General features: G+C 41.9%; 2 protein-coding genes across 3 annotated transcripts in view; both read left to right on the top strand.

The window, feature by feature from the left end:
• The window catches only part of LOC129699137 (ADP-ribosyl cyclase/cyclic ADP-ribose hydrolase 2-like), a 263,707-nt gene that overhangs the window by 33,155 nt on the left and 209,312 nt on the right, over positions 1-21,240 (top strand). The gene's annotated exons all lie outside the window — the stretch shown is intronic.
• Positions 4,036-21,240, top strand: part of cc2d2a (coiled-coil and C2 domain containing 2A) — a 137,499-nt gene continuing 120,294 nt past the window's right edge. Inside the window, exons 1-4 of one of the 2 annotated variants that reach the window (XM_055638794.1) lie at positions 4,039-4,351; positions 7,256-7,420; positions 14,516-14,597; positions 21,005-21,064. In XM_055638794.1, coding sequence (XP_055494769.1) covers positions 7,407-7,420; positions 14,516-14,597; positions 21,005-21,064 — 156 coding nt within the window. In that variant the 5' untranslated portion in view covers positions 4,039-4,351; positions 7,256-7,406. Of the gene's footprint in view, positions 4,352-7,255; positions 7,421-14,515; positions 14,598-21,004; positions 21,065-21,240 lie in introns of both variants that reach the window. The other variant, XM_055638802.1, reaches the window with a different exon arrangement.

Raw genomic sequence — 21,240 nt, 5'->3', positions numbered from 1 at the left:
GGGGAAGAGATTACCGAATGTGAGCTTGATCAATGTATTGCAAGAAGAAAGCTAATACAAGCAGCCCACACACACACACACACACCTAAAAAAGGGTATTAAAACAACTGAATGAAACTATAATTGACAGAATCCTCATTAAACTCAAAAGTCAATCAAAATAGTAAATGGGAAGTTGTGTTATACAGACCAACCAGTTACTCTAATAAAACAAATTAGCTTGATCAGACTACATCTTTAACGTTAAGTTTTGATTGCAAAACAAGTGATAAATTTAAATACAGAAGCACTGATGCAGCTACCTCAGCGTGAAACGAAGAACTGGAGTTTTATGGGTAGAATTGTCTGAAGAAGGGTCCCGATGAAAATGTCACCTATCCATGTTCTTCAGACATATTACCTGACCTGTCGAGTTATTCCAGAACATTGTGCCTTTTTTTGTAAACCAGCATCTCCAGTTCCTTGATTCGACGTAGGATGTCTTTGGTCACAAGATCAAAACTTGTGCTAAAATATCAGCAGCACATTGTGATCCAGTCCTAAGATTTGTCCTGAAGAAGGGTCTCGACCCGAAATGTCACCCATTCCTTCTCTCCAGAGATGCTGCCTGTCCCGCTGAGTTACTCCAGCTTTTTTGTGTATCTATGATTTGAAACCACTGCCTTCAACAGAACTGTATATCACATGAGGAACAATACTGGCAATGTTGCAGCATCACTTTAGCATTTGTGGCCAATGTCAATCTTCTGCTCTCTTAACCTATCCTCTACTCCCTTATACAGTTATACAGTACTACCTTTGAAGTCTTAGGAAGCTCTGCATGTCCCCAACAACCCTCACCAACTTGCACAGAAGCACCATAGAAAGCATTTCATCAGATACATCACAGCATGATTTGGGAATAGCTCCATCCAAGATCGCAAGACATTTCAGAGAGTTGTGGACGTAGCTCAGACCAACAGTCGTAGAGGGCCCTGGAGAGACCACATCTGGAGTATTGTGTACAGTTTTGGTCTCCTAATTTGAGGAAGGAATTTGCTATTGAGGGAATGTAGCATAGGTTCACGAGGTTAATCCCCGGGATAGCGGGACTGTCATATAAGGAAAGACTGGGCTTGTATTCACTGGAATTTAAAAGGATGAGGGGGATCTTATAGAAACATATATAATTATAAAGGGATTGGACAAGCTAGATGCAGGAAAGTTTTTCCCAATGTTGGGGGTGACCAAGGGCCACATTCTAAGAATAAAGGGGAGGCCATTTAAAACTGAGAAGAGAAAAAACGTTTTCACCCAGAGAGTTGTGAATTTGCGGAATTCTCTGCCACAGAGGGCAGTGGAGGACAATTCGCTGGATGAATTTAAAAGAGAGTTAGATAGAGCTCTTGGGGCTAGTGGAATCAAGGGGTATGGGGAGAAGACAGGCACAGGTTACTGATTGTGAATTATCAGCCATGATCGCAATGAATGGTGGTGCTGGCTCAAAGGGCCGAATGGCCTCCTCCCGCACCTATTTTCTGCTTCTATGTTTCTAAATCATCCTCACTTTCATTGACTCCATCTATACTACGCTGCATCAGCAAGGCCACCAGCATAATCAAGGATCAGTCTCACCCAGTCACTCCCTCTTCTCCCCTCTCCCATCAGGCACAAGGTACCGAAATTTGAAAATGCATACCTCCAGATTTAGGGACAGTTTCTGCCCAGCTGTTATCTGGCAACTGAACCATCCTATCGCCAACTAGAGAGCGGTTCTGACTTCCCATCTACCTCATTGGAGACTTTTAAACTATCTTTAATCAGACTTTATCTTGCACTAAACATTATACCCTTATCCTGCATCTGTACACTGTGGACGGCTTGATTGGAATCATGTATAGTCTTTCTCTGGCTGGATAGCATGCAAAAGCTGCTTTCCAATGTACCGCAGTACACGTAACAATGATAAATGGAATAAAATTAAGAGAAAGTGCAGGAAATAGAGGGATATGGGCCATGAGATGAGATTAGTTTAACTAGGCATCATGTTGGTCATGAACATTGAGGGCAAAAAGCCCATTTCTGTGCTGTACTGGTGTACGTTAACCCTTGTAGTCTATAATAGATGTACATGAAAGGCAATTAGCTATGCAAAATTGTATCATTTGTGCGAAAGGTTCACCAAAGGTCCACTGTAAAACGTGCACAATTCAAGGCTACTCTAGGTGCAATACAATAGGATATAAAAATAATCAAAGCTGGATACACATTTAACAGGTGCGTTAGCATCTGTGGAAAGGGAAATGGATAAATGCTTCAGGTCAAAACCCCTTTGCTAGAACTGGATGGGCACCTTGACGAGAACAGGAGACATTTATCCAGTTCAAAAAACAAAGTGCAGGAAAAACTCTTAGAAACAAGGAACTGCGGATGCTGAACTGAAGAAGGGTCCCTACCCAGAAACGTCACCTACCCATGGTAGGTATGTTACAAAACTTACCTTCAGCGGGCTGCAGTTCTGTCACTGTCCGTGTGGACGACTTTGGTGCCTATGAGAGGGGGCGGGTTTAAAATGCCGTTTTTTCCGAGCCTGTTGAAATCGATTTTTGTCAGGCTATTTACCTGCTGAAGAATAATTGCTCCGACATCGGTTTTATTAAGTTTTTTTTAAAACTGCACTGGATATTTTAATAGCAGGAGTAAATTAAAAATAAACTTCTAAAGCCGTCAACAGCGACAACGGGGACGGATTTCACGTACGGGATAGGTAAAGGAAAGCCGTTTACTTTACATATAAACGTGCTTCTTAGGATGCCTTTAATCAAAATTTTACATTGCAAAAAAGGTGACTTAGGACCCATACGAACTGGCAGGATTTTTCCTGCCGATATTGGGTTTAAATTCACCGCAACATTCCAAACGATCGCGTTCCACAAAATCCCACTCCCAAGATGATTAAACTGGCCATTAATTTACAGGAATTAAACATTATATTCCTTCCATTTGGCCTATAAATTCATGACGAGATTTAAAAATCATGTTATATTGTGAATTCTTGTGTGAATGTTAGTTGGACACTTAGGCTATTTAAAAATGCTAACCTTTTCTTAAGAAATGGATAGATGTTTAGTTCTAGTAATTGAATTTTGTAATTAGCTACAATTAGGTAACTAACTAATTATATGCTTTAATTTCAGGTCATCCAAGTAAAATTGTTTCATATTTGTTTCAGAATGCTTCAATCTATAATAACTGAAAATTTCGTTCAGTTCTCTTAATTTTTAAGAAAGTTATGGGCTTTTGACTGTCCTTGATCACAGCTTTTGAGTTAAGTCAATGGAAAAGCAATAGGGAACAAGATGCTAATTTCCGAGTATGAAAATTACCATAACTTTTCTTAATACTGAAGATATGAAAGTGAATTAGGTGTCAAATTAAACTTATTTTTATACTTTATCTGATGGGACAAATTGCAGGCTTGATTTTTTTAATCTCAAAATTTTGTAACATTGCTACCCAGGGTGATCCGCTGAGTTACTCCAGCACTTCGTGTCTTCTTTTATTGCAGGAACTCGGCGGGTGAGGCAACTTCTGTGGATGGAATGGACAGGTGGCATTTTGGTCGGGATAGTTCTTCAGACTGCCAGAGTTATTCCAACACTTTGCTCAATATCACAGTATCTGCATTTTCTGGTGTCGATATTAATCCAGTTACTTGGCATCAGATAACCAGGCACATCATCAAATAGTTTTAATGCGATTCCGTTTCACGCATTTAGCATTTGGTAGCTTTGAGGGATTAACACAAATAACAGCACAACAATTAGTGGGCATTTCTGTGATTTAGTGTGGGAAGGATTTGCCGATCCTTGCATATAACGAAGATAGACACCAAATGCTGGAGTAACTCAGCGGGTCAGGCAGAAAAGTCATTGGGACTATTCGGGTCGGAACCCTCCTTCAGACTGGCCAGAATCTGCCGATTCTCCAGAGATGCTGCTTATGTTGTGTGGGGAATGGCGTTGTGCTGCCAACCTGCACTCCATCGACAGGTAGAATCTCATTCCGTAGTTGAAGAAAAACGCAAAAACTGCAGAATTTTCATTGGCTCAAGGATTCCTTCCCTACAATTATCTGCAGTTTTGGAAAATCTATTTTTTCCCTTTAAATTGCAATGTCTTTCTGTCCTCCGCGGGCTATCGTAGGGAGGCGAGACGAGCAAGGGATTGGCGTATGATTGACGGAGGGATCCGCCAACAGTTTCCTCGGGCGCTTCTCCGGACGCGAGGCGGTTACTAGGCAGCGCTTCCTGGACACGGCGGCGTCTGTGTATAATCAGGGCATGGCCGCTCGAGCAAAAACTAACCGCAATGTAAGTACGTTAACGCAAACTAATGCCCAGTTCTCCTCCAGTCTGAGGAGCTTTGCAATATTCTTCCTCCTCGGCAAATATAAATCCAGCTTCCTTTACAAGTGCAAACCGAGCGTGGAATCAGCCTTGTCTCCATAACTTAAGCTTCATTCCATACCTTCAATGCGAATAGTGTTTTTTTCTTCTAACCTCCAGCATTGATGGAGTTTTGCAAATCGTAACCCCTTTTACCGTGTGCTCCTTTCTTCATTATGATTTAAGTGCATTAAGTTACTTGATTAAGTCTTATCTAACGTATTTAATGGTAATCCACACTTGCGATAGATCACTGATTTGCCGGTCCTATCAAAATGCACATTGTTTTAAACCTGTGTCAGTTTTCCCTTTTGTTTGCAAACGTGGGAATTCATTAGGTGTCCTTGAGACTCTTGAAAGGCGCCCATAAATAAAATTTATTATTATTATTATTCAAACATTTCCTCCAAAGAAATGTATAGAATCATGCAGGCTGTGGGAAATGTTAGCTGGGAGAAGTATTTCAAAAATGTAGTAACGCGATATAAAAATATATTGTAAAAAATATGAGCGGCTTAGATAGGGTGGAAAATCGGAACCCTTTCCTCTGGCTGGGAATGTCAAGGAGTAGAGGGCTTAGCTTTAAGGTGAGCGGGGCAAAGTTTAAAAGTGATGTGCAGTGCAAGTTTTTGTACACAGAGGGAGGTGGGTGCCTAAAATATGCTGCTGGTGGAGGCAGATAGTGGTGATTGATAGGCACACGGATATGCTGGGAATGGAGGGATATGGAGGGATATGGATCACATGAAGGCAGATACGATCAGTTTATATTGGCATCGCGTTTGGCATAGACATCGTGGGCTGAGGAGCCCGTTCCTGCAGACTGTAGGTTTGTAGATGGAGAGGTTGAGCACAATGTCATTGCAGCTGCAGTACCAAGGGCTTCAGAAGTATTCACATTGTTTAATACTATCTGCAGGAAGTTTGTGCCCTATCGCTTATGAGTAACAATACTATGTATGTATCCATTTTTTTTAAAACAAACTGTAACAGAACATGGAAGCTGGGAGTGGAATTCTATGGAGAGAAATTGAGCAAAATGATACCATTGCAAATGTAGCAGTTGCAGTACCAAGGGAATTGATGTTTAGAAGTATGGCAGCCACTTTTCCAATAGTGATCACCTTTGTCATACTATTTAGCAGGAAGTTTGCCTCTGAAAAACCCTATCGGTTATGATGTTGTGAAAGAGCACATGTAGATGAAAGTTATGAGGGGGTCAAAACAGATTCTTGTGGATTTTCAGAGCCAACACTGGGGAGGGGACAGATACAAAAAGCTGGAGGAACTCAGCTGGCAGGCAGCATCCATGTGGTGTCAGACTGGGAAAGGGAAATGAGAGATATGACGGTGTAGAGAGTGAAAAATAATGATGATCGATCAGAAAGGAAAAGGCCGTTGTTATGGATGAAAACCATGCTGGGGGGCTACCTGGAAAGTCTTCAGCTGAGTTTTCTTCCTAAAATAGAAAGGCACAATGTAGTTCCAACTAATAATGTTGTTCATGTGTTTATTGCTTCTTATGGCAATTTGTTGATTTACCAATAATTTATAATCAAATTCATTCTTGCAGATAGATTTTAAGATGCTTTATCCAATTTCCAGCCATGTTTGCCATCCTCTGCATTCCAGCACCAGCATTTCTATTTGATGATTAAACAAAGTTTGTTTTATGATCTGCATTTTTTTTCAAGGGAATTATTTCTGCAGTGACTGAATTAATACATTTATAGTACCTATTCTTTTTGCAATTAATCTTATCTATCTTCATGTCGCACTGCTTTTATGATTAAACATAAAATGTCATCATTTATGTCATAAATTGTCAGTACGGGAGCACCTTAAGGCTGTGTGCTCAGCCCCCCTGCTCTATACTCACGACTGTATAGCCAGACATAGTGCAAACTCCATCTTCAAGTTTGCCGACGACACCACTGTTGTTGAATGAAATACAGATGGTGATGAGTCAGAGTGTAGAAGTACGATTGATCGATTGGCCAAATGGTGCCAGCACAACAACCTGGCTCTCAAATTCCTTGTCACCCATTCCTTCTCTCCGGAGATGCTGCCTGTCCTGTTTACTCCAGCATTTTGTGTCTACCTTTGATTTAAACCAGCGTCTGCAGTTCTTTCCTTCACATTTTGTCTGTTCCACTGTGAAATCTCCTCAAGGTATGTCCACTTTGAAGATGTTCTCCTCTCTCTGATGAGAGTTCAGCTTCAGTCTGAAGAAGGGTCTTGACCCATTCCTTCTTTCCAGAGTTGCTGCCTGTCCCGTTGAGTTACTCCAGCATTTTGTGTCATCCTGTCGTGCTGTGGCATGTAATAATTTCATTGTTCTATCTGAGACATGTGACAAAAAAACACTTGACAAAATTCTGTGGAATCATTGTTATGTGCAAAAAATATTTTGAATGTTATTTGTCATTCTATTTCACATTATTTTCTTTTAGAAGTGTTCTTTGTATTTACAATGCCTTTCAAATTGTTACACTCGCCCTTATGCAGGCTTAAACTTGACCATATTTTCAACCCCAAATATCTTCTTCCCCCACCCCACTGCCAATAACTTAGCTGATAAGAAGGTTATGTTACATTCAGCAAGGCAATTAAATTTCTAAAGGCAAATTGGATTCCATAACTTCTGGACCCATTAGTTAGCTGATGTTTAAAATCCAATGGCAATAGCAAATAATTATTTTGCGATTATTATTCTACTAAATATTGTTTTAGAATGCAAATTAATACTTTAAGGGGTTCCTTTAGTTGGCTATGTTAATGCTAAATATTGTGATTAATGTTACAGTATGGTTAATTTTATTTTTGCAGATGTTTGAGACTTTTTAATGGAACAAGTCACTCTTACTGCAAAATGCAAGTGGGACAGAACAGATGGTTTGGATTCAAACTTAATTTAGCTGACCTTAAATGAAGTCTATTTGAATATCAAAGCTCTGATCATTTGGATGAATTGAAGAAAATGGCCTCCACAGAGTAAGTGAAACAGTTTCAATTGTGGTTCTTCTTATGAAACATTCACCAGTTATCATTATGGAAACAAGATTGTGCTTTTATTTACAAATGTTCCTTTTCTGAACACAGCCAAGGGGTGACCAGAGATGACTTACCAGGGATACAATTGTAACAGATGCTAATTAATCTTTCCTTGGGTACATTGTTACTCTTAACGTTTGTGCGGTTGCTGCTGTTTATGATATTGTCAAAGACACAATGTAACTGTGCCAAAGATCTTTACTATAAAAGCAGGTGTATAAAAAAAAATGGCTACATAATTATCACAACATTAGGAAGGCTGTTTAATCAAGTTGCCGTTTTGTACAGTTGCTTTTATATGTGGAAATGTGATATATTTGACTTTATAGATACAGCGTGGAAATGGGCCTTCCAGCCCACGGAATCCAAACGAACTAGCGACCACCTGTACACTAGCACTATCCTACACACTGGGGACAATTTACATCTTACAGAAACCAATTGGCCTACAAACCTGTACTTCTTTGGGGTATGGGACGAAACCGGAGTATCCTGAGGAAACCTACGCAGTCACAGGGAAAACTCCGTACAGTGGCGCCCATAGTCGGGATCGAACCCAGGTCTCTGGTGGTGTAAGGCAGCAACTCGATCACTGTGCCATTCCATGTTGAATTTAAAGCTCATGTTCAACATCATCCCAGATATGCTTGGTTAACAAAAGTCAAAAAATTTATCCACTGTTTCTTTAAAGAAATAAAATGAAATCAAAATGGTTTAACTATATGCAGAAGGAATGTGAATATAAATAGAAGAAAGGAAGTGGAAGATGCAACAAAAGGGGTTACAAAGTTTAAAACCAAGAGACATAAGAATAACATGACCAGATTCTTTATACATTAGGTTGCTATTGCTATTAAAGATAAAATATAGACTTTAGTTTTGGCTGCTTTTCCTTACTTTTTATGAAGCTTGTGTTAAGGGCCTGTCCCACTGCAGCGATTTTTTTCGGAAGATGGACGGAAAATAGGCTGTCACCACATGGTAGCGGGGTGACGCCTGTATTGTCGTGAGTTGTCTCCTCAAGTGTCATAACTTTTTTTCTTGTCACCGCTGGATTTTGAAATGTTCAAAACCTTTCAGCGACAGTGGGCTTGACGTTACCTGACTTCTCCTGTGGTGGGTGCTGTCGTAGGTTGTCACCAGGGTGATGCCAAGTGACGTTGGTTGTCGCCGGGTGATGACCTCGGTCATTTGCATTGGCGACAACCTTTGTCATCCTACGTCAACCGGCGACAGTACCAGCATCAAGGGAAGTCTTCATTTGTCGCCGACGGGGTTGTCGCTTGTTGTAGCTTGGAGGTAGGTTGACTTTGGTTGTCGTAGGTTGTCGTCTGTGTGGTCGAAGGTTGTCGTAGGTGTCGTCGTGGTTGTCGTAGGCGTGGTCATAAGGGGACGTCCCAAGTCGCGATAAATTGTGTCGCCGGTTGACGTAGCTTGTCGTAGACATTGCCATAGGGTGGGTTCGTTTTGGCGTCCCGCTACGACTGTCTGTTACCGGCAGTCACCTAAAAAAATCACCTGTGAGACAGGCCCTTTAGTAGCCGGCAAAGCCTGATGAGAGCAGTTTGAATCCCTGTTTCCACTCATTTCATCCTCCCGTGGTGCAGTATGACTTTATTGCATATCATCTGTAAAACGCTCTGCACAAACTTGCCATTGCAATTTCAGTGTTAATTTTCTAACTACTTGGGTTAGCAGGAATGAGGAAACGCCATGCTGCCTTGGAATTCTATCACTGAGCTATTGTTCCGGAGTCAAAGTCCAAGAATTACTTCCCTTATAACATTTTCACTATTTAAACCACACCAGTTCAAGAATGCGGAAATAACATTGTATAGTTAGTGAAGAATATGGTGGAAATGATGAGCAGGTTAGGCAGCATCCATGGAGAAGGAAAGTGGAGTTGGAATTTAAAGTCCGTGATCTTCCGTCAGAACTTTTGTTAGGATCAAGGCTAGGTACTTGTGTGGTTTTCATGTTAAAGGATTTGGTGCAACACAAGTGATAGTAATCTTTAGATACACCAATGCCTATTCATATATTTTTCAAAAGGTTTGTCAACTAAAATCGTGGAGTCTGAATTGATGCAATGGCAGTCATTTTTCTCATATTTGACCCATTAACCATTCATTTTTAGAGGAAGCTTTTTTTTTTATCAGACCAACACCCTAAGGTTGGAATGATATTGAACATGTTTTTAGCTAACATTGGGAAATCAGAGACTGAGGGGAAAGACAATCTCATAGCCAAATTTTGCAAGGAGAATGGAAAGAAAAGAAAAACACAGATTCTTGTTCAATTTTTGATATAAAACATTGCAATGGCATCCTTGGCCTGGAATTAGAAAGTAACAATAAAAAGACCATTTTGGATAAAGAAAAAGATTTAAAAAAATAAGCAAGGACGGTCAAATAAAGACTCGGATCATGAGGTTGATTATTTTCCTATTTCTTATGGAGCTAAGCTGGTAAATTGGGTGGAGAAAAGGCAATGTGAAATTTAATCTGGATAAATGTGTGGTGATACATTTTGGGGTATTTGATAAGTGTAGGACATACGCCATGAATACCCATGAATACCCTTGGGGATATGGAAGAACAGAATGACATTGGCGTACAAATCATAGATCCCGAAAAGGAGATATACAAGTAACTAACCAGGCATGTATGGAGTCGCAGGATTATAGGCTTTCATTAGCCAGGGGATGGAATATGTGCAGTAATGTCTTGGTTTAATTTTCTGCAACTTTGGTGACACCACAGCTGATATATTGTGTGTATTTCTGGTCACCTCATAATAGAAAGGACATGATTGTATTGGAGAAGGTGGGGAGGATGTTGTTGGCCTTGATGGAATAATTTAGGAGGGACTGGATAGGCTGTTTTTTTCTTAGGGTGGAGAAGGCTGAAAAGGTCTTGAGTGATAGGAGTAGATATATGCCATTCGCCCAATCAAGTCTACTCTGCCATTCAATCCCGGCTAATCTATCTCCCTCCTAACCCCATTCTCCTGCCTTCTCCCCATAACCAGGGACCTGATAGAGGGATAGAAAACTATGAGGAATATGTATAAGATCAACTCGTCTAATATCAGAGGGCACAGACATAGGGTAAAGAATTCAAGGGGATCTGAGGATTTATTTTTTTCACCCAGTGGGTAGTTGCAATCTGGAACACAGTACGCGAGGTGGTAAATGCAGGTATTTTCACAACATCTCGGGGCTCTCACTTTTATTTTCTCTGTTTCCAGCTGGGCAACCTAGGCAGCTTTTTAGGTTGCCAAATGACAGTTTAGGTGGTCATTTAAGACGGCTTACATGACACTTGCGATAATGTGCTCGGACGAAATGCGTAGTTACCAGTCGGAATTATGCTCAATGAAGCATTCACATATTATTTCTGTTTCAAATAAAGTCACAAATTTAACATATTCACCAATCAAGACACGATATATCCCACAATGACATGCAGCAAAATTATAATACAGTATCTCAACTCTTTTTACACGCTGCAATGAATGCGATTTCTATTAACAACCTCGGTGAGACCAAGCGCAGGCTTGGTGATTGCTTTGCACAACACCTCCACTCGGTTCTCAATAACCAACCTGATCTCCCGGTGGCTCATCACTTCAAATATCCCTCCCATTCTGAATCCAACCTTTCTGTCCAGGGCCTCCTCCATGTGCCAGAGTGAGGCCCACCGCAAATTGGAGGAACAGCACCTCATATTTCGCTTGGGTAGTTTACACCCCAATGGTATGAACATTGGCTACTCCAATTTCAGGTAGTCCTTGCTTTCTCCCGCATTCCCCTCCCATTCCCAGCTCTCCCACAGCTTACTGTCTGTCCTTTTCCTTTCTTTCCCCCCCCCCCCCCCCCCCCCCCTTCCTGACATCAGTATGAAGAAGGGTCTCAAGCCGAAACATCGCCTATTCCTTTGCTCCATAGATGCTGCCTCACCCGCTGATTTTCTCCAGCTTTTTTGTCTACCATCAATTCACACAAGTTCTGTTATCTCACTTTCCTCACCCATTCCCTGTGCTTTAGGGGCAATTTTACAGAGACAAGTTAACCTACAAACCCAACGCATCTTTGGGATGTGGGAGGAAACCCATACACTTGTAGGGAGAATGTGCAAATTCAACACTGACAGTACCTGAGAACAGGATCGAACACAGATCTCTGGCATGTGACGCAGCAAGTCTACCAGCTGTGCCGCTATATTTTATTTTCTAACACACAAAAAATCATACGTTGATAACTTTGGTTACTAAAAAAAAAAGAAACTATCCATTTTCAGTCTTAAATCTCTGAGTGAAGCTATGCTCCCCTTTACAGCTACTGTATGTTTTAATTCAGTTAAAGACTATGGGGCAGTACAAAGTTGCTGCCTAAAAGTACCAGACCCGGAATTGATCCTGAATATTGGTGCTGTCTGTATAGTTTGCTCCTTTTCCCTTTGATCACATGGGTTTTCTCCGGGTGCTCTTGTCTCCTTCCACATTCCAAAGGTGTGCAGAAACCTTTTTTAGACCCAACCCAAAATGTAATATTTTCCTTTTGTCCAGAGATTCTGTCTGACCTGTTGAGTTACTCCAGCTTATTGTGTCTATCTTCAGCTTAAACCAGCATCTGCAGTTCCTACACACACAATACTATACGATAGAACTTTATTAATCCCAGGAAGGAAAAGTGTGTGTGTGTGTGTGTCACACACTATATATAGTTCTATTCATAAATAAATATACACTTGTTTTGTCATTTATAACCTTGTTTACATATTCTGTTGTGCTGCTGCAAGTAAGGATAACATTACATTGCTCTGCAAGTAAGGATTTCGTTGTTCTAACTGGGATGTTGGAGAATAAAACACTCTTGACGTACGTCGCTAATGTGTGGGATAGAACTAGTGTACAGGTGGTCGGCGTGGACACGGTGGGCCGAAAGGGCCTGTTTCCACGCTGTATCTTTAAATTAAACTAAAATCACAGAAACCAGAGGGTCTTAAGAAGGGTTTCTACCCGAATTGTCACCCAATTTCTTCTATCCAGAGTTGCTGGCTGCTCCATGGAGTTCCCCTGCACAATTAAAGCATGGAATAGTCTTCACCCTACCATAGCTACCCAACCAGACACAACTAAATTTAATGTAGCTCTTTTTTCCCCAATAACCCTTTTTTGCTTAAGTCCAAGTCAAGAGTCTAGAGAGTTTTATTGTCATGTGTCCCAAATAGGACAATTACATTCTTGCTGCAGCACAACAGAATATGTAAACATAATACAGAACAGGAGATAAAAGTTCAGTGTGTCTGTATACCATAGACCATATAGATACACAATAAATAAACAGATAAAGTGCAATAGGCTGTTATTGTTTGGAGTTTGGTGATGGACCCTCCACCACCTCCAGTTTAAATTTCATTTTGAATATTTTTGGAGGACCAGGAAACCAAGAAGCAAGAGTTACTCGAAGGAGTTACTCCAGCTCCAGGGAGTGATTCTGCATTGGGTTTCAGCGGTCGTGGCGAGGCGGCGACCGGACAGCAATGGTGGGCAGATCTCCCACAATGCAAAGGTGGGGAGAAAGTGCCCGGCGCCGACAAGTTGCCGTGGCAGTGCACATGTGCAGGGCGGCCGGCCGTGCTGGTGGATGAGGAGCGGCTGAAGAGTGGAGAGCGGAGACCCGGACATGGATGGTGGGCGGAGACGGAGAGTGACAGAGAGAGAGAGATAGAGAGGGGGGCCCGCTCAAAGTTGAACGGCAGGTGTCCCGGGTGCTTGTCAAGCTGGGCAAAATGGCACAGCTTTTAGGTTGCCCAGCGGGACGTTAGGTGGCCATTGGCACCCGGGCAACCGTTAATTTTGAGCCCTACATTTGTAAAGTATTGGAGTGCAGAGAATTGCCAGGGTTTAGACGTAGAAGGTTTCAGGCCAGGGGCTGGCAAATGGGATTAATATAAATGGGTACTCTATGGTTGGCATGGATATGATGGGCCAAAGGCCTGTTTCTGTTTTTGTCTCCACAGCTTTAAGATAAGTTGATGGAATGTGTTTTAATTGTTGTCGAAAGTAGCTTAACAAATCTTTCCTGGCTTTGGCTCATCAAGTATTTCAGTCAGTTTTCAGAACAATGGGAAGTGTAAACATTTGTGGAAATTGGAAGGACAATATGTAACTTAAATCATATGGACAGCCTCTGTTACTCTTTGTGTATTCATCAGGCAAGTTCAAATGTTGTGCAGTTCTGTTGCTGGAGCTGATGGGACGGCTGAGAAGACATGACCCTACTTTTCATGTTTTTATAATGGTCAATATGGGTTTGGAGAATTGTTCCCAGGAATCTCAATAAAGGATCGACCCTGCACAACTGAGATGAGGGCAAGCTTCTTTGTGTAGGGTGTTACATTTTCTCTCTAACATATTTCGTGGTTGTTCATTGTTCATCTTGTAGGTTTAGAGAGACCCCTGGCTCTACATTTTCACAATCATTAGGCATTTGCTAACTAAGAATTTGTAAGACTAGTAGGTAATGTAACCATCGACTCTTTAATAAAACCAAGGGCGAATCTCTAGATCATCTCCATTTTCAGACGTATTTAAGATTCCTTAGTCTCTAATAATACCTGGGAAACTATTGACTTCAATTTTTACATGCATAGAATGCACAGCACTGCCCATTGGGTAGAGAATTTCAAAGGTGTGCAAATTGACACAAACACAATTCTCCTCATCTGTCTTTACATTTCATGTACATGGTGAGATCATCTCTTGTTCAAGATCATGTCTTGTTCATTAAATTACAGACAGTCTAAACCCATTCTACTCAATCCTTCCTTGTTGGTCAGTTCACACATCTTGAGATTCAGATTTCCCAGTTAAAAGGCCACCTGGATTGGGTGACTGACTGCTTTCAAGTTTTTAGCTTGACTGCTGTAACTTAAGCAAATGTCGTTAAAGCTGCTGCACTAACAGATCAACAAAAAGTTTAAAAGATCCTTTATTTTCTTTACATTTACAATTTTCTATTCCTTTTAGAAATCTTCGTCAGAAGATAAAAAGTAAGCGAAAGGCATTGCAAGCATCTCTAACTGGGAGCAGTGAAGTCAGTGATACTCAGGTAAAGTGTATGTATTTTAACAAAGTGTTATTTGGGTCAGAGTGTTGAGGCAGCAAAGTTCCAGAACTGGTTGAGTTAAACACAAAGGTCATTGAGCGATGGGCTTGGATATTGGTCACTATGTGATCTTCTCTACAAGGTGCTCCTGACCTGAGTGAGATTTGTGCAGTAGTGACCACAGTGCTATTCCAAACATGTGTCTGGAATTCCAAACTTTGTTAGGTACATTTTGACTTGAGAAGATGTGGAGTGGAATTCTGCCTGTCCCTCCCCTTTCACCCAAGCTCAGCCAAGTAGAATTTGTTGGCTGCATTGGCTCCAGGTGCCTCAGCACTGAATGGAAATCAGACCTTAGAACAGTTCTTGGCTCAGTTCGGCACTGGCCTGTATACGTTCTGTAAGAACCATTGGAGGGCCTTGGCTTACATTCCCCAATCTCAATCATTATTTTCAATACCACATTTTTCAAATCTGAAAAAATATATATTTTTGAACTTGCCATGGTGTAATGATTGAAATTGTCTTCATTGTAAGATTAGCAATAGGTTGAAATTAGCTGTGGGCATAGCACCGTTGCAAGTTCTGAGATGGAGGTCTAGAAATACAGATCCAAACCATGCAAAATCCTGACCTTAATCCAAACATAGCAATTCGCATCCCACCTTAAATTGGATTTCTTGAGGACAATAGCAGGTTCCTGGAGCTGGTTATGTTTGTAGAGAGATTGTGATCAATCTGTTTACTGTAAGGATATCTTTGGGTAAGTATCAGCTTTACAACATGCAAGGATTGGGTTATGACCCTTTGAAACTCTGAACTGGCTGCAGCCCACTGATAAAAGTGGTTGATTGAAAGTTAAACGGTTTGAAAAGTTTAATAGAAAAATCAAATGTAATGCAAAGTTTATTCTTAAATGGCAAGATAAATGTCTATGTAATGTGTAATGTGAGGTACTTTGATTCCATTTCCATTACATTCAGTTGTATTATTTAGAAAGGGTGAGTATCCATTGGAAATATCAAGGTATAGATGAATTTAGTTTTGCTCCATAAGTTTCAATATCTTTCAGCATGCAGCTCTTCTCCTCAAATCAAACACATGCACTTGGAAATTCTATAATTGAAAGACAATTTGAAAAATAAATGAATGGGTAGACATTAACTGAAGAAAGTCTGAAGCCTGAAGAAGGGTTTCGGCCCGAAACATCACCTGTCTGAAGAAGGGTTTCGGCCCGAAACGTCACCTATTTTCTTCGCTCCATAGATGCTGCTGCACCCGCTGAGTTTCTCCAGCAATTTTGTGTACCTTTGATCTTCCAGCATCTGCAGTTCCTTCTTGAACACAAAGTCTGAAGCCAGTTTGGAGACATAAACCTCCAATTCAATAACCAAAGATTGAACAATAACCAAAGATCGTGGATTTAAAGAAGCAGAAAAGAGGGAGGCATTTTATTTTGGTGCAGAATGTTCTTGTTATCGTCAACGCATTACTTGAAGTGAAAGCAACATTAATAATAATTTGGTGAAGAGAGCAAAATACACATCTGAAATCACATCTCCGTAGATTTATTTATCTAAAACACCACTACATTCTTAGACTCGGTTTTCACACGCCATATTGTTGAGAATTCAAGAACTTGAGTCAACATGGCTCCATATGGTGTACATATTTCTGATTTTTCCTGGACTCACTAGATTGATACAATTGGGATTTGGCATGTCACTCAATACTCTATCGAACCTCTACAGGTAGACAGGGGGGAATGTTGACTGGTTGCATCACAGGGCTGCCAACATTGGGTGAACATTGGGAGTGAGAAATTGTGGAGAGACCAAGCCCCAGCGAATGTAGAGACTGGGGGTGGGAGGGGGGTGTCCCCCCTCACATGGTACAGAGCTTTTACATTTTTCAGCTTGAAATTGTGCAATCTGGTGCATACTGTAGCGAGTCTTTTAACTTATTATTGCATGGAATATTTATGCTTTGAATTGGATTAGCTATGAATAAGATTAGGCTAAATTCCATTCCTAATTACATTCCACAGAAGAGCCAGGCTCTGATCAACTGGTGCGGCATATGAATGATCTTCGTGTATTCATGTATGGAAATCAGATTATAATCAAGTACTTGGCCCATGTTGACCAACCTGGTACTACTGACCCTGACTCCAGTTGCATACCTTCTCTCATTCTTGACCCTGAGTCCAGCCTTACACCTGGCCCCCTATTCTACCCTGATCATAGCTGCTTACCTGCTTAGGTTCCCAGTGCTGAACACACCACTGGTCCCAGCTTTGACTGCACACCTAGTACTATTCCAGACCTTGACTCTGAATGCACACTTGGCCTTGCTGCTAGCCCTTCTGCATTGACAATATATCTGGCCCACACATAAAGCCCCATATCTGACCCCCTGGACTTAACCTATTACTTTCAAGTCCACAGGTGCTTATTCAATGCAGTAATATTTTGTGGGGCATTTCACAGGCCAAATTATGTATAACAAAATTTGCTACATCCATTGGCTTCCTTGTTATCTAACATGCTAGCTACTTTGTCAAATAAGTCACCAATTGGTTGAACACAATTTCTCATCCATAAAATTATACTCACTCAGCTGCATAAGTATTCTGTTACCATTTCCTTCAATTTCCTAATAATGTCCTGAAGTTATTTTCACCCCCAATATTTTCAGTATTTTGCTGTCTTCCTCTCAGCTGGGACTTTTCCGAAATGCAAAGTCCAATAACAATATATATTTAAGCAATAATATTCCATTTAATGTGATCTTGAGAGTACATAATATTTTCTGTGGTATTCATAACACAACAATAGTAAAAAGATGGTACACAAAAATGCTGGAGAAACTCAGCGGGTGCAGCAGCATCTCTGGAGCGAAGGAAATAGGCGACGTTTCGGGCTGAAACCCTTCTTCAGACTGATGGGTGCGGGGGGGGGGGAGGAAGAAAGAGAAAAAGGAGGAGGAGGAGCCCGAGGGCTGAGGGAGGGATAGGAAGGGGAAGAGACAGCACGGGCTAACAAAATTGGTAGAATTCAATGTTCATGCCCCCAGGATGCAGACTCCCCAAGCGGAATATGAGGTGCTGTTCATCCAATTCCCGGTGGTGCTCACTCTGGCTCTCCGTCTGAACCAGGGGCCGCAGAACATTTTTGAAAAGTGGGGTTAAGCGATCACTGGCCTTGGGGGTACCCGGCGAGGCAGTGGAGCGACCGAGTGGGGGGAGGGTGTGGGAGGGGGTACTTTTTGAAATTTGATGTATTAAAATCATGTATTAATGCATTGGAGAAGTACGATTTCAATGTTTTTTGTTTATTTTTAAGAATGAACTTACATAGAAAGGACAGGTTTGGAGGGATATGGACCAAAAGCAGGTAGTGTAGCTGGGACATGTTGGCGGGTGAGGGCAAGTTGGGCCCAAAGGCCAGTTTTCACACTGTATCACTCTATGACAACATTATACCTCCACCATGCATGAATGCTTCAAAATCAAGTGGTCAAGTTTTATTTCCATATACTCAAGCATAGAAACATAGAAAATAGGAGCAGGAATAGGCCATTCAGCCCTTCGAGCCAGCACTGCCATTCAATACGATCATGGCTGTTCATCTAAAATCAGTACCACTTTCCTATTTCTTTTCCCATATCCCTTGTTTTCGGTAGCCCCAAGAGCTAAATGTAACTCTCTTGAAAACATTCTGTGAATTGGCCTCCACTGCCTTCTGTGGCAGAGAATCCCACAGATTCACAACCCTTGGGTGAAGAAAGTTTGTTCTCATCTCAGTCCTAAATGGCCTGCCCCTTATTCTTAAACTGGAACATTTTTCGGGAACATTTTTCCTGCAGTTACAGTAAGTGAAAATCTCGCAGGCAAGCAGGATGCTTTCTCCAACCACCCCCATTTGAAGGCCACTATCTTCCACTGCTTCTAACCAGTGCTTGACACCTACTTTCGGCAGCCCCTGGTTGTCCTCCAGGGTGCACCGAGCCGCAGCCTGGTCCATGCCGGTCACTAGAGCGAATTCGGCACGGAGACGCTCACAGCCGTGGTGCAACGCCCGGGACTCTTGCACTGAGGCTGCTCCATGGCCGAAGCTGCAACGAGCGACTCGCCAGCCCGACAAACGCTCACCAGCCCCGGGTCCCTGTCCGCATCTGCCCCCAACGCTGCTACTGCTTCCATCCCTCCCTACGCCCCGACTCTCCAACACCCGCGGCTAGGTTGCTCAGAACACAGCAGCGCCTCGTCCAAAGCCGGAGATTTTGAAACATGTCCAACCAAAAATGTGCTGCTTCATTCCCCCCCCCCCCCCCCCCCCCCCCCCCCCCCCCCCTGCGCGGCCCATGTACCTCTCTCCTGCCGCTCGCCGGCCTCGCTCATGTCAGATGCTTCCCGCAAACCCTTAAATTCCGAATGCTGCCAGGAGCAGGACATGGCCTTACTTGCTGCGCTGGGTGACACTCATTCACTGCCATGTCTTTCAATGTAAATTTGCATGGGGACATGGTTTGGAGGTGTGTGATGGTTGGGTCAAGTGAGAATAACAGAATAAGGATGCTGCTGCTTGTCAACAGACGCGCACACAAGCAGCTGATATTTGTTTTGAAATTCTCATTGATCACAGAATTTCTCACGACAGAGCGTGAGAAATTTATGATCAGCATGAGAGCGTGAGAATTGAGCGAAATACGTGTGTCTCACACTTAATGCATGAGAGTTGGCAGCCCCGCATCATGGCCTGGCTTCATAATTTTATGGCCCACAAATGAAACTAGTGGCTTACATGGCCTAGTCCATCACAGGTATTGAGCTCTCCACCACTGAAGGGAAAGGCAGCTAATATCATTAAAGACCCACACCACCCTGGCCATCTCACTGCTACGATCGGGAAGGTGCAGAGCCTGTGAACCCTTCCCTGTCGGTTGAAGAATAGCTACTCATCAACCCTCGGGCTCTTTAATTATCCTGCAAAACAATAGACAATAGGTGCAGGAGTAGGCCATTCAGCCCTTCGAGCCAGCACCGCCATTCACTGTGATGATGGCTGATCATCCCCAATCAGTACCCCGTTCCTGCCTTCTCCCCATATCCCCTGACCCCGCTATTTTTAAGAGCCCTATCTAGCTCTCTCTTGAAAGCATCCAGAGAACCCACCTCCACTGCCCTCTGAGGCAGAGAATTCCACAGACTCACCACTCTCTGTGAGAAAAAGTGTTTCCTCGTCTCCGTTCTAAATGGCTTACTCCTTATTCTTAAACCTCACTGCACCCCTACCTCGGCATTAATCAACTATGGACTTTGAATAAAGGTTTCCCTATGTACTCCTACAAAAGCATGGTGACATTTATACAAACTGGTCATTAATGTAATTAAGCTGGAAACGATGCAAAATAGATTCACTAGGATGTTATCTGGTTTTGCAGGCGTGAGTTATAGAGAGAGGCATTGGGTAGGCTGGGACTTTTTTCTTTGGAACGTAGATTGATGGATGACATTATTGTGGTGTGCAGAACCGGGAGGGGCATGGATAAGATGAATGCCCACAGTCTTTTCCACAAGATAGAGGATTCAAAATCTAAACGCCATTGGCTTAAGGTGACGGGGAAGAAATTTAAGAAGCTCTGGCAACTTTTTCATTTTGAGCTTAGTCCATAACTGAAGCTTGCCAGTGGAGGCTATAGAAACAGGTACAATTACAAGTTTCAAAAGACATTTGGGCAGATATATCTATATGGATGGGTAGATGAGCCGAAGGGCCTGTGTCTATTGTGTACAGTCATATGATTTAATGTGGATTAATATCTGTTATAATCTATATGTTCTGAATATAGTGTCCAGTACATTGTTGGATGCAACTAACTGAAACCTGTCAGCTTTGCTAGAAATATTGAGTTTGAATTTCTGTTTTCACTGTTAATAAGTATATTTCAGCGCATGTTATTTGGACTACCTCATGGAGGCAATCTGTAATGAGCTAGAATAGTATTATTGTACCCACTGGTAGGCGTCCACAATAGGGTGTTAAGTGTACTTGACCATTAATGTGGATTCCATATCCTCGCTGTTTGAGATGTCTCCAGTTACTGAGGCAAGGAGTTTGTGAGATTTAAGTTTATTATTGTCACGTGTACCAAGGTATAGGGAAAAGCTTTGTTTTGCATGCTGTACAATCAGACAGATAATAGTATATAGAATGCCAACAAGTCAAACTTCAATACAATAAGTAAAGAGATTTAAGAGTGAGGGATTGTATTCGATGATTGTACGTCCTCCTGTGGAGAGAGCACACGATGAGTCGCCATGATCAGGGGTCATCTTGCGTCTCTTCCAGATAAAAATGCATAATGTCATAAAGAGAGTACTTAACTATATATTTTTTAATTGCTAGGGATTGGTTTCTGCAGAAATGGAAAACGGTACAAGAAATGAAAATGCTACTTTTATTGAGGTTTGTATCTCCTACGGTTCCTAAAATATTAAATGTATCAAAAGTTTTTTCCCCCCAGCACAATCAGTTGTCAGTTTTTCTATTATTTGCAAATATGAGTTGCACATTTACTCCCTAGCTAGTATCACCTGGACCTGTCAAAGTATCTGCATTTAGGTTACTGAATTCCTGAACAT

Source organism: Leucoraja erinacea, chromosome 1 (genome assembly GCF_028641065.1).
Source record: "Leucoraja erinacea ecotype New England chromosome 1, Leri_hhj_1, whole genome shotgun sequence".
Classification (NCBI taxonomy): domain Eukaryota; kingdom Metazoa; phylum Chordata; class Chondrichthyes; order Rajiformes; family Rajidae; genus Leucoraja; species Leucoraja erinaceus.
This window is presented reverse-complemented; position numbering and strand designations above follow the sequence as displayed.